The following is a 16791-nucleotide window of genomic DNA, read 5'->3' as shown; positions in this document are numbered from 1 at the left end:
ACTGACTATAAAGAGAACGTATTTTTATATAGAGCTGGGATTTCAGGTGGCCGCTAGAGACAGTTGGTGTTTGGGTTAATGTTAAAACATTAGTCATCTGGGTGCAAGAGCACTGAATACTTCAAAGCAAGGCAACCATATAGAAATGACGGTGTTAGGGGTTATTTTATGTCTGTACGTTAAGCAATCTTATCGTTTGCAACAAGCTATTTCGTGATATTAAAAACTCAACAGGTGCGCAAAGAACGACAGGCTATCGATTTAAGTACACCTGAACGCATCCACGTTATCATAACGCGTTTTGGCACAACTTAGTCCCCTTATCAGGTTCAGAAATATATTTGTCAGCTTATCTAGCTGGCACAAAGTTTACCAATATTACAGTAAGTTGACAGTGCACGAGAACTCATGACGTATTCTGAAAGAGCTCAACACTATTAACTATGCATATAATTAACAAGGTACCTGCATCTAGTTGACCCAGTGCAATATCCAGAACAAATTACATCAGCTAAGAATCCTACGGAAAACAGGTTAATAACAGCAATTTCCGATCACAATATAATGACTTAAGCATGGGCGTTATTCAACAGCAGGTGGTTGAGCTAGCACTTGATTGTATACATCTATCCCAATGTACCTTCACTTGCATAATAAAATATTCATAAAAAAACATAATTTAGGAAATATATATTCATAATATAATATATATATATATATATATATATATATATTCATATATATATTTTAACACATAACTTACAGTTTGCTAGGCTTATGGTTTGAACGCTTAGCCATGGTCTCACAAATTTTCCAAGGGCATAAACAGATAAAATAAACAGCAAAATAAATAATTTAGCCATTATCGTATAGCAGGACTCATCAATGAATTGGGGAAAGAAGTGAACATCTGCTCAGATAGAAATAACTTCTAGTGGCGAAGTTACAAATTGGCATTTGTGTAAATAAGTTTAAAATTATAAACTATGGTAAACCGGTGCATCACATGTCGTGCCGAGATGTTATTTAAGTCGGAGCAAACTGAAAAATTGTTGCGCAAATATTGACTTTAAAGCCGTCTAAAAATACCACACACAATTGTAGTTGCAGCTTTAAGTTATAGCAGACGACAAATATTGTCGCACCTGTCACAGGTGTGGCAACGTCTATTTCGGGGCAGTTGCCAGTTGCGCGTGTGCCTCACAAGGTGTTGGTGCGAGGGTGAGCCAATAAACTAAGTACCGTCTTGGCATCACATGCTGAGCGAGCTAGCGTGATCTTTTCATTAAATATGCGTACAAATTAGCACGATCACTGCTGCTTGGACTACATTGATAATTAACCAAAAATGTGCTACTCGTTATAGGCGAAGACTAAAAATAGATGCTAAATATCTCCGTTTTAGGATTTTCTCCAGCAAAGCTATTCTAAAGTTCTTTCCTAGCATTTGCTAGCTCATTGTATGGTAGCCATTTGCACTTTAATCTTGATAGTGAATTTTTCACAACAGTTGTGAATCATAGAAATATCCACAGAAATTAAACCCCATTGATTTAAGACACATCAAAAGATATTTGTATACAGCTGGCGGCAGGGATAGAAAAGCAAATTACAAAATACTTTTGCTATGCAGAGAATGTAAGGTTGAGAAAAACTTGGGAGTTTGTGCATGTGTACGTCAAGACCCACACGCACGCCATTAGTTGGCGCCTAGATTGCAAGGCGCAATTGACCATTTTAAAATAAAACCAGACTGGTGGGCTTGTGACAGTCCAATAGCTGACCTAGCAAAAGTGGAGGAAAAGGAAAGAAAGCTATTAGGCGACGTGCGCGACAGACACTCTTTATTGCATGCCAAATGGATGTCTAGCAATTGTCGCGTTAAATATTCTAAATAAACCTATCCATTGGACTCATATGCACACTTCTAGTCTGTTCCATTCTTAGGTTCAGCAGGACGAGGTAATTATCTTATTAATGTTTCTATAATTTCTGAGTCAATTATGGTTGCGCTAACAAGTGATGCAATATGGAAATAAAATTACAAGCTTATTTAGTTACTTGTTAATAATATGTATCTTTTAAGACCAGGTATTACTTCAAGTGAGTCATCTCCGTGATAACAATTATACGCCGTCTATTTACGCATTCACATATTTCAACTGGAACCATCTGTGTCCACTTCCGTTTCATTGCAACCGCCAAATCCATACCATCCCAGTAATCCAAGACATGGACATGCGCAATGCAATGGCGCCATTAAGTCCGCACTTCTACGCAATATGCCCTTCTGGACCAACTCAGAATCCCACTCCCACTTGTCTGGATGCCCTCGCCAAATGTGGCACATTAAAAGGAGAATCTTTATGTACTTTTCAGCATAGATACAACTGTGCCGCGGGGCATTTATGTGATATCTATATGTACGAGATTTAATGTGTGTACACATTTATATATATTATAAAGCATTTTATAAAGTTGTACTTAGAAATAATATCTGATAATTTTATATTTTTTTATTTAACTTCTAAAGTGTTAGAGCAGACCGCAGGCATCGAAGCTGACTATCTGACCATCTGAAGACAATCAAATCTCTTAAACTGTTGCCCTTCAATGAGCTTCGAGAAGTCAAAGATTCCTTTTAAAAAACAGAAAGTAGCAGGAGCAGACGTTGACGCCGCCGGCTTCTAGAGTATGGCATCGCAACCGCAACACCGAAAATGGATGCGAAAGAACGATGTGTCCAACTACCATATGAAAATATGCAATCTAACGAGTGTAAGATTGATCTCGGGCGATATTCTGAGAATTCGAGAGCCGGTGCTCCAGTCTGACCACTGGTCCCTTACTTGGAGGTGCACACATTTAAACATGCCGGTATACGAGTATATACAGTGATGTTATAAAGGAGAAACGAGCGGTCTACCCTCGTTTCGGCAAAATACCCTGCATCTACTTATTCCGTGGAGCAACGAACAAGAAGTAAGAAAAAAGTGAAACAAGGTAATCGCGTCCTGAAACAAAGAATAAAATAATTGTACAGCAAATATATTAAAGTTGGTAATGTACAAAAAACATTTTCTTCTTTTGCTCACTTTAATCTTGGATGTCCTTGCAAATCCGGAGTTCACATAAGAGACAAACCATTTTTGTTTTGCTATGTAATTGGATTTGACAGAGCGAACTCGCATTGATAGGTCCGATCAGTAAGTGCGAATCCTTGGATTATTACATGCACACCATAATAATAACAATGGCCACCAACCCGAGCAAAAAACGCGGCTGAGAACCATATAAATATCCGCGGACCAATTTTTCGATAACTTTGTTTTTGGCTTGCAATTCGGCTTGAAAGGCAGCAGGCGCAAGCACTCAGTTTCGCTGGATGCTCACGACGAATGAGAAACGGGTTGCATTCCGTTGACCATTTCAAACAATTGGCAGTGGCAGCTGCTGTGGCAAACCTTTGGGCACAGGAACACTAAGGGGACTAAGGAGGAACAGAGGACAAAACCTCAATTGAGGTTTAATTTAGAATGTACCAGTGCTACCGCACTGCGGAGCCATTGATTGCACAGTGTTCTGTGTGACATGCGAACACATTCGGAATATTGATAAGCCTACTCATTTTGCGTCTGGCTGGCTAATCGGTAAGGCCAATGAGGACAACGTCATGTTGTAAATTGGTGCGAATGCATTTGTTACCATTTACTTTTCAGCTGAGTTGTGCCGGCTTGCCCAAATTTGTGATATTTGATTGATCTGGTTTGCTCAGAAATTTTTCAATTTAACAAAAATTTTTAAACCATGGGCGTATTTATGACGATTGTCAGAAAGAAAAGGGGATGCACCAAGGACGAAGGTATCAGTGCAAACAAGTGAGCAAATGCCTCAAACTGAAACCATATCCAGCATTTTCTGGTTTTGGAGATATACAATGTGGGCAACGAATATCATAAAATTCAATTAGACCATTATTGTGACCATGTAAAAAATGTCTTGTCTACTGCGTTCTGACTGAAATCAATGTTCTCTCTGCCGGTTATACTTAACTTAATTTTGAATAAAGGGCCATACAACTTTTAAAACCAAATTTTACTATACAGGCATTTACTATACTGTATGTGCATCTAAACGTTTTACTTTAGCCATAATACTTCACATATTCCTTCTTAGATCGGAAAAACTTCGTTATATCCTTTTAGGTAATGCTTATATTTATTTTAATAAACGTAAATCTAAGAATTATTTTAAGAATTACGAAATAGAACAATATGGGCCCTTGTCGTATCAAACATCAGTAATCTACTTTATTTGCAAAATGGTACAGAGCATGCTTGGCACGAACAAACTTGAATCATAAATAATATTTTTTCCTTGGCAGACGCTTTTCTACTTCCTTTGCCGAGCCTTGGGAAATATTCGCGGGCTTGACGTTTTCGGCTTGGCGTTTTTGCTGCTTTTTTGCTGGCCATGACAAAACAATGTCAACTGTCTTAAGAAACACATGTAGACATAAACGTCAACTCAGGACAGCCTTCCCAGTGACGACTCGAGCAGCTCGGCCATACTGCGTCCTTAATCGATTATCATTTTTAATAATCATTTTCCGATGCCTTTTAGGCGGCCTCAGCTGGCGGACTCGCTGCAAGGAGCTGAGTCTGCTTTTGCTATCCAGACCGCTTATGGGCAGACGACCGCTTGACGTCTCCAGCGCATTGACATTTATGAGCGCAGCGCTGCGGTGCGCTGGGCACAGGGCGCAGAACTATTTTAATTGCAGAGTACTTATAGGAGCCGTATATGTGGGGTGCAGGTGCAATCAACAATATTTGGACGTCATTGATTTATTAATTCGTGAAATGTGTTTTTCGACATGGCTGATTTTTGACACTAATTCAATTATATTTGAAGCTGGGGGATTTCAGATCGCTTCCAGGCACCTATAGCTCGTTCCATGGCAGTTCGAACTTTAATAAATAGAAACTGTAAGCCAAAATATTAATTTGGAAAATGAAATACCATTACCTCGTGGTTTTTTGTAGGTAGTGTTGCTTTCAACAACTACTTCCCAAAGCTTGATATCTCCACGAATATTCACAATGTCGACACAGTCTGGCTTCATTTGATACTTGAAATGAAACAAGGACCTGTTGTTTACAAACAATTCGTAGTAGCTATCTCGGCATACGATTACTATGACAAAGGCACCTCCTGGCCGCAGACTTGTGTTCAAGCGAGATGATGTAGAGTTCACCCATTCACCATTTAAATAGGCACGTCGTGTAATAATAGCCGTGCCGATTTTGTCGTTTCTACTTCGCAAGAAGCAGGGACTAAAATAGAATGACACTGTGGGTTGCGGCCAAATTTCCTGTCCTTTCTGAAACGCTATACTGAATCTTTGGGGCATCAATCGCACACGACCTTCGATTCGAAGTGCACTTCCTTCTATTAGGATATTTTCATCCAAGAGCTTTCCATGGAAAGGAAGAGGGAGGCTCGGATGGTAGAGGAACTTTTTAGATGACATCTTTGCCAGGGAAGACAAGACCAACCATTCAGTTTCCCTGTTCTGATCATCTCGTTGAAGTTTTGTTAAATGTGGAATGGGTTGAGGTAATGAATGTGTTAGCCGTATTGGATACTCGGAAACATAGTACGTATCGATAACGATGTCGGAGACATCCCCGAGTACATCCACAGCTTCCAACCATCGATAAGGCAAACGGTGAATATATTTCGCAAAATGATAGCCATTAACTGAAATAAAGAAGCACTCCTCCGTAAGTAATATTTGCATCCAAAACGACTTTCCCCGGTTCAGCTGGAAGGTTAGATAGGAAGAATTTTCCTCGGGTCCCCATTTTCCCTTGAGACGTGAATTGCGCGTTATATAATTTTGGGGAAGTCGTGATCCTATTTGCAGCAGTACATCGCACTCCTCGCATACTTCACTTCCCTGCTTGGTGAGAAAATCTATAACAAAATGCTCACATGCCATTAGGATCATGCCGTGGAAGACGAAGCATAGTCCTGGCCTTGGAGATTGGATCACTTTAAAATGCTTGCGTCGATGGGCAGCTGAGCGATTTTCATAGAACAACGACATAGCGTCCATAACTCGTCTTAGAGCGACGGTGCACGCTCCAGGATACACGCCCATAAACTTGGTCTCCATTTTTTGCTCCAATAATATGGATAGGAACTTCAAAATTGTGGTTATAACAGGAAGATTAAAATTTAACATTTGAATAATTACGCCGATTTTGACATTAAAAAAAAAGACTAACAAAAATATTGCACGCTCTGTTTTTACAATGAAAAACCCACATAGCGACCATCCGTTCAATTAAATAAATATACATGTCTAGGTAAGAATAATGAAAATTGCATAATTTTATTCGTTAACATAAATTTTCTATAACTAAAAACACGAGTGTATCACTTTTTTATTGTCGCTCAATTACTAAAAAAAACCTGACCAAAGATAAAAGGAATCCTTGCCACAAACAGCTACTACTCACTAGAGTACATTGGATTCTGATAGACTCGGACATTTTTGCCCTTAATCAGGTGATTTTTTTCCAGAGTTACATTCCAAAGTTTAACATCTCCTTGTATATAGACGGTGTCGACAACTGCTGGGCTAATCTTATATTTAAAATCAGTCATAAACTGCCGATTGACATACACCTCAAAGGATGTTTTGGTACAAACTATGGCTAAACAAAAAGACCGACCAGGGCGAAAGTTTGTGTCAAACTCCGAACGTTCCTCTTGTGCCCAAGCTCCATTAAGCCAGGCATTTCTACACACCACCGCCTTTCCAATAGCGCCGCTGCTCGCTTTTGAAAAACGTGGGTTTAAGTGGAATGCTATTATTGGATGTGGCCAAATGTCCTGCCCCTGTTGCAGGTTTATGTAAAAAGAGTGTGGAAGCAATCGCACTCGCCCTTCAATCTTTAGGCATCGACCTTCGACCAACGAATTTGGTGGCAGTGCTCCATAATAAGGCAAAGAAAGGCCAAGATCACCAGAACTGTGGTTACTCTTTGGCGAACTGTCCGACTGTGTGTTCGGGGCGCTAATAAGGCACCACTCATGAGGTATTTTAATTGTCTCCTCAACGCTGGCGTCAATTTCATTAATCTCATCATCTATGTGAAGCTCAATGTTTTTAGCCTCCGACTGCGGTAATCGTTGAGGATACTTTAAGACCAAAGATCGTTTCATTTCCACGTTACTAACATCTCCTTTCACTTCCAGAATGCGGACATCTTCATAGGGGATTCGATGAGTGTACTCTGCAAAGTGTTGTCCGTTTACCGATATCATATAGCATGCCTCAGTAACTAGCACTTGAATGGAAAACTCCTCGCCCCGACTCAGAAGAAACGGCAATGCCGAGGACACTTCCTCGCTTCCCCAAATGTCCTGTACTTTGGTGTTGCGAACAATATAGTTTTGTGGCAACCGTGGATTAATGTGGAGCGCCACATCTCGCGAATCATTGTTATAAACAAGATTGATGGAGAACCTGAAAAGGATAAGGAACAGTTTAAAAAATAAATCACTCAACATATGTACATACCTCTCGCAGTTTACTGAAAGATTTCCGGTTACGGTGAAACTAATCCCTTCGCTCAATTTCCCAATTTGCTCGTTGCTATATTTTGGCAAAGCATCTGCATATTCGTAAAATGAGGCCTAGAATGTGAATTTGATAAGCAAAATAGTAAAACTTGTATCTCCCGATTTCAAGGTTAATGGTAAAAGGCACTGTTCGGATTAAAATATGGGAAAATTGGGAAGCCCCACTAGCCTTGTGCACCCTTCTGTATATGAGGAAAATTGGCGCATGTACCATAAGAACTCTTGTAATTTCTTAAGGACAATCAAAAAACTAGTTGCTTACGAACTATATAAAAGCCACAACTTTAAACTTTTGGTTTTTTCACATTTTCAAGTATAAATTTTTCCGTCAATATTTTCAATGCTTGCTTACCTCATTCAAACCTCCCTTTTTCGACTTGGGACAACAGCACATTATTTTCTCACACAAAACCCTAAGACACATTTTAAGTCCTGATTTGAAAATCGGAATAAAAAGAACTATAAAATGAAATATTCGTCTAATTCAATAATGTAGTGTTTTAATCCCAATGCATTTGTGTATAAGCACTAAGGTATGAATCAACATCGTCCTTGCTCGTTAGGTGTCTCACAGCACAATGAACAAACAAAAAGTCACTGTTACTTAAATACTGCGCATGTAAATAATATACTTTTAGTGCCAGTTTCTCAGTTGATTCACCTCCTATTCTTCTCTAAAAAGAAGCCCGAAGGAATTAATATTCAAATGTTATTTAACAAAATGGTTTGGTTGCCAGATATTCATCTGTTATTATTGTTCCTCCCGTTTCGCGAATTACTCGCTTGAAGAGCATTGAAGCTACGGCGCTATGACAACGCCAAAAGCTCTTCGTACTCGACATATAAAATCGACGATGTATGTATATATGTATGTACACAGACCGCGAACAGATGAACAAATAAATGGCGAGTAAGCGCCTGAACTGGCTCGTGTTGGGAGCTTATCGCTTAAAAAGAATAATTCAACTTTAAGTAACTACGAAGAGTTGTTCTGGTTGACTTGACTTGACTTGACTAAGAGCTAAATACACCGATGCTAGAAGCCACCCTGTCAGTCCGCGACTGTGCCGAACAGCTGTTGAGAGCTCGCCCACAACGCGAATAAGAGAATTACTGGGGAGCACGCTAAATGTCAAGACAAAGACGGAAAAAGAGAAGAGCATTTGTACATGATGTGTACAAAACATGTGCACACATACACTTTAAGCACAACCACTGAACCACTTAGCAATTGCGCTCAAATTTGCCGATTACGCACTTTTAATTCATTTCCATCCACCACCTCGATGTCGCTGATGCAATTGAAAGGCAAGAGTCTTGTGCTCTCTGCCTGCAAAAACCTCTTGTGCACTTCTGTTGTATCGTCAAAGGCATCCATATTTTGGACACAGTCTGCACCCGCCTCAATGGCTGCAAAATCTATGTCTACCCACCGATGCATTATTATATGAGTTATTTGAAGCCGGACGCAACCAGAACTCGCCGCAATGAGTTCGAAACAGTTGCAAGCGCCGATTTTTATGATAATAGTTTAAACTACGTTTGAAGTTGAAGGCGTTTTGCCGCAAAGCACCTGAGACAGATCGACGAGTTGTGTAAACAGCTTTTGGAACACTGGCGCCATGATACAGAAGAGCTTTAAAAACACATTGCACTGGCGCCACCAATCAGTGTATAAAATTGTTTTCAGAACACAGTGGCCCCGCCCTAAAAAGCCAATTTTATACCTATCTAATTTAAAAAAAACAGTGGCGGCACTATACTCACATTAAAGCCGCAGTGGCACCACTATACAAAAATCATTTTAAACAGCAGTGATGCCATTTCAACATCCCATTTAAACTTGTAGTGGAGCCGTAGAGCGTAGTGGGGATAGTTTTGTATATAGTGTAAGGTGGCGCATGAGCTAAGGAAACCGATGCTAGTAGCCACCTTGTCGAACCGCTACTGTGCCGAACAGCTGTTAAGAGCTCTCCCAGAACGCGAATAAGAGAATTACTGGGGAGCACGTTAAATGTCAAAAGAAGGCAAAGGAAAATATCGTGTGTACATAATGTGTACAAGCACATGTACATATGTATGTACATACACTTTAAGCACAACCACTAAACCACTTAGCAATTGCGCTCAAGTTTCCCGATTACGCACTTTTAATTCATTTCCATCCACCACCTCGATGTCGCTGATGCAATTGAAAGGCAAGAGTCTTGTGCTCTCCGCCTGCAAAAACCTCTTGTGCACTTCTGTTGTATCGTCAAAGGCATCCATATTTTGGACGCAGTCTGCTCCCGCCTCAACGGCTGCAAAATCTATGTCTGCCTTCCGATGCATTGGATCACAGTTATTCCAGGCCTGACGCAACCAGAACTCGCGGCAATGAATTCGAAACTGTTGCAAGCGTCGCTTGTTGCGATAATAGTTTAAACTACGCTCGATATTGAAGGCGTTTTGCCACAGAGCATCTGACAGATCGACGAGTTCGCGAACCGAGTGGCAGACCAGGAGTATTATTGCCGTCATACTGATTAAGCAAAGTTGGGGTTACCGATTTTACCCGATGCACATGCGGTTCTGAGCAAGCAGCTTATACGCTCTCTCTCTCTTTAGGTGGAATTCAGCGCGCTTAGATGTACGAGATGTTTTCTGACGGAATATATATGTAGCTACATATGTATGTATGTATGTTTTTGACACCAAATTACGTGTGCCTTTAGCGGCGGTTTGTGCGCGGACTGTTTGATTTTATGCCTGACCGGCCTGACCGAGGCCACCTATAGCTCAATACTTTTTATCAACCCCGAAAAATGTAGCTTTCGGATTCTGATAACTTTGTTTGCCTACGCATATAAGTTTAGCTATGCGTGGGTGCCTATACATATGCACATCAAGAAACTTTCCTAGTATCTATGTACATACATATATGTATATTATTTATATGTACTAGTACAGGCGTTGTCTGTCATATTAGATAGCGGTCGTGGGGCTTTTTGCTACTATTGATGTACCGTTAAGTTGACGATGCAAAACAATAAGTATCGAGAAACTTACATCGTCATTCTTGAACCTCTGATAGGTTTCATCCTGGTTACAATTTTGTGTTCCACAGCAACAGGTCATTTGGACCATTGAATCAAATTGATCTCTAAGCACTGAAAAACGTCGATTTTGTTCATTAACAACTGAACAATAATCCGTTACCAATCCCTTATAACCCTTGTTTAACGTTACAAGTTGGATGCTGATAATTAAATAAGACAATAGTTTATTGAAGTGTAAAATTTCCTTCATTCATAGAATCACTAGGTCCGTTTCACGTAAACAAATGTATGTACATATTTTGTTTTGCTCGACTTCAACAACCGCCACACGTCGCGAAGCTTTTCAAACTGATATTTTGCTTTGCACATTATCATTCTCTGAATCAGACATCAGACCTCGCATTGTGTGCTTGGTAAAAAAAATATACATATGTACAGAAATATGTACACTTGTATGTGTACGATTTTAAGGCAAAAGCCTTATAATTGTTCTTGCTCAAACCAAGCAAATGTGTTTGAAATAAAATTGTGTATATCAAGTTAGAACATTATTTGATTAAAAGCAATAAATTATCCGATGACAGCTATGTGCATACATATCACATCCAATTTATTTAAACCCGAAATTATATATTGTTACACAGTTGGTGTACACCAAATTATAACGCTTTATGATCGAAATCTGCGAAGCTAGGGTTTTTTCCATTAGTTAGGTTAAAATAAGTTATACTTTTTCTTTATCATATAGCCATAAGTAATCTGATTTACAAAAACGCTATAGTCGAGTTCCCCGACTATCTGATACCCGTTACTTAGCTAGCGCAGAGAAATTTCAACACTGACCGTTTTTGCCGGTTTGTGGGTGTTAGAGTAGGCGTGGCAAAAAGATTTTTGGGAAATCGAGAAAAACTTTACAAGACTAACAAAAACGAAAGTGTGGGTGTGGCAGTTTTGGGCGGTTTGTGGGCGTTAGGGTGGGATTGACAAAAAGTTTTTCTGCAGATCAATAGATAACTACAATACTAAAAAATACTACTGATCAAAAATATATATACTTATATGGTCGGAAACGCTTCCTTCTGCCTATTACATACTTTTCAACCATACTTTTACTCTACGGGTAACGGGTATAATAAAGACTTCGTTGTTTTTGATCATAAGGTGCCTCTTTTTCGATATACACCAGTTTTTGTTTAAATATATGAATTTAATTACTGCCGAAGCTAGCATTCTTTCTGGTTTGGATCTAAAATAAGTTTGTCGACTATTCAATCAAAATGACGTTTATTTACAATATTTAAGATTTTTTTTCGTTAACATAATTATTAAAAACCAAATTGTAAACTCAAATTATGAAAATACCGCTAAGATTAAGGACCGTCTGTAATCCAAAAACTTAACCATTAAAATATCATCCGTTTTGCGTTCTAAAGGCATGTTCTGAATTTTGGGTTAACGGAAAGAAGCGCTGAATAATTTATCGATGTACATACATGGGCAAATTGTTTGATCCAAAACTGTTACTCTTTAAATAGTTGTACTATTCTTGACTCATTTGTAAACTTGTAAACTCCAGCCATTGCTTTCTATAATGTTAAAACAACTATAATAGTTTTCAAATCGGAGTGTACATTGTACACAAATACATTTGAATCTTAAAGGGACTTAAAATATGTATTTGATCTTTTTCAAAAATATAACCACATATTTTATACGTGAAAGGAAAACCGATTCCTTGCAGTATAGCATATCTCAGCGCTGTCGTGTTGAACGTGTACCCATGGCATGGTGTGATTTAGAAGTTGGTCCTTTATAATACTTTGATAACGTTTTGCTAGTACGGGTCGGTCGGGTGTTGCTGCTGCTCCGTTCTGGTTTTTCCATGTCTGTCTTTAGTGGCAAGTCATCGTCTTCATCCCATCTAGAGTTTTTTTTTTCTTCATCGTCAAAATCTTCGACGGTAGCATCCATCTTTAATTTACGGCCACGGCGGTTTCGTGAAGATGAAGAACTAACATCAGTGCGCTCCGACTTATCCCTAAAAATTTGGTAAAAAATTAATAAAAAAGTCCGTATAAACAAATTAACAACTCACTCTTTAACGGGAATCGTGTTTTCTTCTTCAGCTTTCATTCCACGATTCAGCAGGGCAAGCTCACGCTCGGCAATGGCTTTCTTATGCTCATCTGCCGATTCCGCTGCGCTAAGCTTGGTCGTGGAATCGGCCAGTTGTTTCACAGGTTCTTCATGATTGCCTCGCTTCAGCTGCTGCTGTTGCTCCTGGGCCTGTTTTATAGAGCGCTTTAGCGCACTTCTGAGGGTGTCGCGGGAGTTTTCAGGCGCTACATCCTTTCCCAACTGAGAAAGACCGATCGCCTCCAAAAGCTTTTGTCCGAGCGCAGCTTTGACTTCCGACTTCCGAACGGATACCGAGCCTGCTTTGCTATCATCAGTATCGTCACTAGCTCCATTGTCCGGGGCTGGCTCACACACTTCGGCATTTTCTTTCGCATTAATGGCTCTGGCCTTAGGATCGCAAATGGCTTCCGACACGGTACTTGTGGGTGCCTGTGTCAGCTGACCCGAAGTTTCTTTTCTGGCAGTTGCCGCACTTGTAATTTTCTTTGATTGTCTAGGTAAAATCTGTTTTGTACTGGGACATATTTCTTTTGAATTCTTCAAATCTGGGGACCCGCTGTTATCGAGCAGTATGACTTCAGAATCTGATGTACGGATGTCTGTTTTGCGCCTTTTAGAATTGTATTGTGATCCCGGCTGGGACTGCGGAGAGCTGTAGTCATCTTCAATGTACTTCAGATCCTGCGGATCGACTTCCAGATGCGGTTGGGGATCTACCAGTACAATATCTTCCAAATTATCTACACTGTCTGAACCAATACAACTCTGACGAGTATTTTGCTGGTCTTTTGTTTCTTGTTGTTGCTGTTTAAGGAGCGAGATAAGTGTCTCATTTAGAGCGTCGGCCGGATTCGATCCGAACTGCGAAAATAGCATAGAGTTCATATTCGATAGTTCGTTACTAACATAAGCTGCTTTTGAAGTTGATACCGAAATAATGGGGCGCGTCTTGTCAACAGCGGGTAAATCAGGGGCACGAATTTTTCGTTGATGTCGTTTGACCGTTGGAACGCTAACCGGCTTTTTGTGACGTAGCGGCTGCGGTTCCTGCTCCGTGGGACTGGACGGCACTAATTGAACCGACGTTTCTGGAGGCAGTTTATAAGGCATTGCACTGGATAAGTCAGCCAGCTTAAGTACATCTTTAGTCGCCTGCGATGAAGTGCTTGTGGAAGTGGACGCGATAACAGAGGAAAGTGGATGCTGATCCTGTTGCTGAACCACAGGCACCATTGGGGCCAAATAAGGACCCAAAAGTTGTGTGAGATCTGTGTCTTGAAGAAGGTTGGTGTCCGACATAATAACAGCGAACTTTGAACTCTTTAAGCGGGACATTTGCTCATCGCAGTTTTCTGCTGTCACCGGCCATTTTAATGCCTTGAGAATGAGCATCAACAAGTCTGGATCCCTAATAACGCTTCCCAAGAAAATTGCATCAGTGAGGCTTTTCACATTGGGCATTGACGTTGACGGGGCTGAAACATGCGAATCAACCGATATAGTTAAATCGAGTGTGTTCGGCTTTGTCTTCGTTTGACTTGGGACAATTTTCTTCAGTTTTGGCGAAGCCGTTTGAAGAAATAGTTCTTCATCCTCCCTCTTCTTTTTTGGCGCCGCAAAGATCATGTGCTCCGGCAGTGCTTCCTCCACGGAAGGTTCACCCCCATATTGGGGCACTAGTGTAGTTGTAACCAGTGGTCTGACATCCTCAATAGGGTTTCGATTCTGCGCACACTTAAGCAATGAAACCTGTCCGCTACGCATGGCTTTAATGTTGTTTAATGTATTTTTAAGATTTCTACTTTTCTGCTGAAACAAATTACTGTCCTGGGATTTCCTTCCTGCACTGCTAACATTTGAAGAAATATCAACGGAAGCTTTGACCGTGTTTCTGCTATCGGTCAGGTTGCTATTTCCGGGATTGTCCTCTGTTTGGACTTCAGGTATATTGCCCGTAATACGCCCATGCGTCTGGATGAAGTTTATTACTCCTGTCGGCGATAGTTTTGTCTCTGGACTCCTTCTCATTGCGTTCGAACCCAATGGCTCTGTACTTAGGGGCACCAAAGACGGAAGATACTGCATAGTCCGCTGAGCGATAGACAGTGGAGCCGATCCATACCTAGTATCCACAAAAACGCTGTTGCGACGCCCTGTTTCCATATTGTTTTTTACTGCTCCAGATGGTTTGCTTAGAGAAGAGGACGAGGATGGTGCAGACAAGAGGTTTTCGCCGGTTTTTGGGGCCAGCTCCTGGGAACTGGCCGGTTGGGGCTTCGATGCGGTTTTTCTGGACTCCGGCGCCCGGGTCAGCAAAATGGGGCGAAATTCATCGGTTTCCGCTTGGACTTCGTCGCTTCGGTGGGAGGTTTGGGTGGCTGGAACGCTTAGCCGTGCAGCAGCGGCTTCCCTTGCATTCTTAGGCTAAAAATTTTAATAAATTTTGAACTTAATAATTTTAAGTGTAATATAACAGTTTACCAGTGTACTAAGGAGAAAATCCCGAAACACGAGCTGAGTATGTTTCGCTATATTTGAAAGCGACGCAGTGGCCTCGACCTGGCGGTAACAAGATTTGCAGAGCACTTTTGGCAGAGGATCTTCTTCAGCAACCTTAAAAGAAATAGATTTGTTAAATTTGAAGTCTTAGCCAGTGCAAGTCGGGCGGTCTTGTTAAATTGTCCATTAATTGTCGCATTTCCATTGTCCATTGTCCATTTGTCGCAGCGCCATGCGGAAGTTCCTTTCTGTTTACTTACATTTAGGTAAAGGTGTCGCGATATTTTATCCTTCAGTCCCTGTGTTTTAAAAATAAACACACTCTCGACCACGGAATTCGTTTTGCTCTTCGTGTTGGCTGCGCAAATGCGGCACAAGTGCTCAAATTGAGCATCCATGTTCCGACTTTCGATGCGCCTTCTATTCCCTAACTTAAAGCTTCAAGCACATCATGCTGACGCCAAACAACAGAAACAATTTTTAAAAATCTCCCAGGGGTACGGTGTATCAAGCTCACTTTAGTTAACGCCGAATTTAGACACACACACTACCGATTGCAATGCAGCTCGCCTTGCCCACTACTTCGTTTTCATAAATTTTTTACACTTGCAATTTGAGAAAGTCGTCGCGCGGTCTCTGAGAGCGTGCAAAACAAATGGCAGAATGAAAAACAAATAATAACAAACTGTAAATGTATTGATCATTGAAAGCGGAGAGCGCAAGTCCGCAGCGGAGAGAGAGCACAAGAGAGAGAGAAACCGAAGCAGATCTTTGCTTTCTTCTTTTTACGTTGTTCGCAATCGCTATGCTATGTTTTTGTGGAAAATGGTATTTTTCCTTTTATTCTTTGTTCGAAAGCTTTGCAGATGTGTTTTAGTCACAACGAACGTTTCGGAATTACCACCAGGAGCAAAACAGTAGTTTTTTCACTTGATATAGACTTTAGCTACAACGATTTCACCAGCACTTGCGTTGCGCCGAGAAAACGAAACAAAACTGAGCGAAATAAATGTTGCTGCCGTTTGCCATTACACTCACCACCCACCCATACTAATGCATTTCCGCACGCACACAGTTGCGTGCTGACGGCTTACAGTACTCATTCTCTGCTCTCGCCTCTCCTACGTTGTTCGTACCGCCGGCGATGGTGTGCGTGCTCCCTGACTGTTGCTTGTATTAAACACTTACACGACTTTTGTTTCTATTTTTCGAGTGCTGGTGCAAGTGTGTGAGGGCTTGGTGTCCGTCTGTTTCATGGCGCACAGCCAGTTTTCCGCTCTATCCATGTGGCCTCAATGGCGTAAATGTAGTCGGCTGGTTTTTCTTTCCACCAGGTTTTTTGAGACCGGGTACATTGGGTCTATAAAAATTCAGTTGCCGGCAACTGCATTTTCATAAGCTAGCATAAAGTCTTATAACTTCTCTTATTGAAATACACACATATGTATTTATTTACATA

At 40.8% G+C, this 16791-nt stretch overlaps 3 protein-coding genes across 8 annotated transcripts; all 3 read right to left on the bottom strand.

The window, feature by feature from the left end:
• Nucleotides 1-4838: 4838 nt before the first annotated feature.
• LOC122626231 (galectin-9) lies at nt 4839-6267 on the bottom strand. Its single transcript, XM_043806407.1, has 2 exons — nt 5029-6267; nt 4839-4970 (listed from the first exon to the last, which is right to left on the bottom strand). The coding sequence occupies exons 1-2, from the start codon at nt 6248-6250 to the stop codon at nt 4903-4905; spliced, it is 1290 nt and encodes a 429-aa protein (XP_043662342.1). The 5' UTR covers nt 6251-6267; the 3' UTR covers nt 4839-4902.
• Nucleotides 6268-6369: 102 nt separating this feature from the next.
• Nucleotides 6370-11037, bottom strand: LOC122611407 (galectin-8). Of its 6 annotated transcripts, none has more exons than XM_043784461.1 (3): nt 10705-11037; nt 7595-7710; nt 6370-7540 (listed from the first exon to the last, which is right to left on the bottom strand). In XM_043784461.1, exons 1-3 carry the CDS (start codon nt 10942-10944, stop codon nt 6520-6522), a joined length of 1377 nt encoding a protein of 458 aa, XP_043640396.1. In that variant the 5' UTR covers nt 10945-11037; the 3' UTR covers nt 6370-6519. The 6 variants fall into 6 exon arrangements, with proteins under 6 accessions (XP_043640396.1, XP_043640395.1, XP_043640397.1 ...); XM_043784460.1 differs by lacking the exon at nt 10705-11037 and adding an exon at nt 9805-10192; XM_043784462.1 differs by lacking the exon at nt 10705-11037 and adding an exon at nt 8915-9066.
• Nucleotides 11038-11774: 737 nt separating this feature from the next.
• On the bottom strand, nt 11775-16306 carry LOC122611406. The gene is made up of 4 exons (XM_043784458.1): nt 15593-16306; nt 15315-15446; nt 12790-15257; nt 11775-12732 (listed from the first exon to the last, which is right to left on the bottom strand). Exons 1-4 carry the CDS (start codon nt 15728-15730, stop codon nt 12447-12449), a joined length of 3024 nt encoding a protein of 1007 aa, XP_043640393.1. The 5' UTR covers nt 15731-16306; the 3' UTR covers nt 11775-12446.
• Nucleotides 16307-16791: the final 485 nt, after the last annotated feature.

Source organism: Drosophila teissieri, chromosome 2L (assembly GCF_016746235.2).
Source record: "Drosophila teissieri strain GT53w chromosome 2L, Prin_Dtei_1.1, whole genome shotgun sequence".
Lineage (NCBI taxonomy): Eukaryota > Metazoa > Arthropoda > Insecta > Diptera > Drosophilidae > Drosophila > Drosophila teissieri.
This window is presented reverse-complemented; position numbering and strand designations above follow the sequence as displayed.

Excerpts from the sequence above, each read along its gene's own strand:
- LOC122626231 (XM_043806407.1), bottom strand. The coding sequence starts at position 6,250 with ATGTTAAATTTTAATCTTCCTGTTATAACCACAATTTTGAAGTTCCTA. Across the intron at positions 4,971-5,028 it reads TACCTACAAAAAACCACGAG|TTCGAACTGCCATGGAACGA; the intron begins GTAATGGTATTT and ends TATTTATTAAAG.
- LOC122611407 (XM_043784460.1), bottom strand. The coding sequence starts at position 10,176 with ATGACGGCAATAATACTCCTGGTCTGCCACTCGGTTCGCGAACTCGTC. Across the intron at positions 7,711-9,804 it reads TGGATGGAAATGAATTAAAA|GCCTCATTTTACGAATATGC; the intron begins GTGCGTAATCGG and ends TTCACATTCTAG. Across the intron at positions 7,541-7,594 it reads CTTTCAGTAAACTGCGAGAG|GTTCTCCATCAATCTTGTTT; the intron begins GTATGTACATAT and ends TATCCTTTTCAG.
- LOC122611406 (XM_043784458.1), bottom strand. The coding sequence starts at position 15,730 with ATGGATGCTCAATTTGAGCACTTGTGCCGCATTTGCGCAGCCAACACG. Across the intron at positions 15,258-15,314 it reads ATTTTCTCCTTAGTACACTG|CCTAAGAATGCAAGGGAAGC; the intron begins GTAAACTGTTAT and ends TAAAATTTTTAG. Across the intron at positions 12,733-12,789 it reads AACACGATTCCCGTTAAAGA|GGATAAGTCGGAGCGCACTG; the intron begins GTGAGTTGTTAA and ends CCAAATTTTTAG.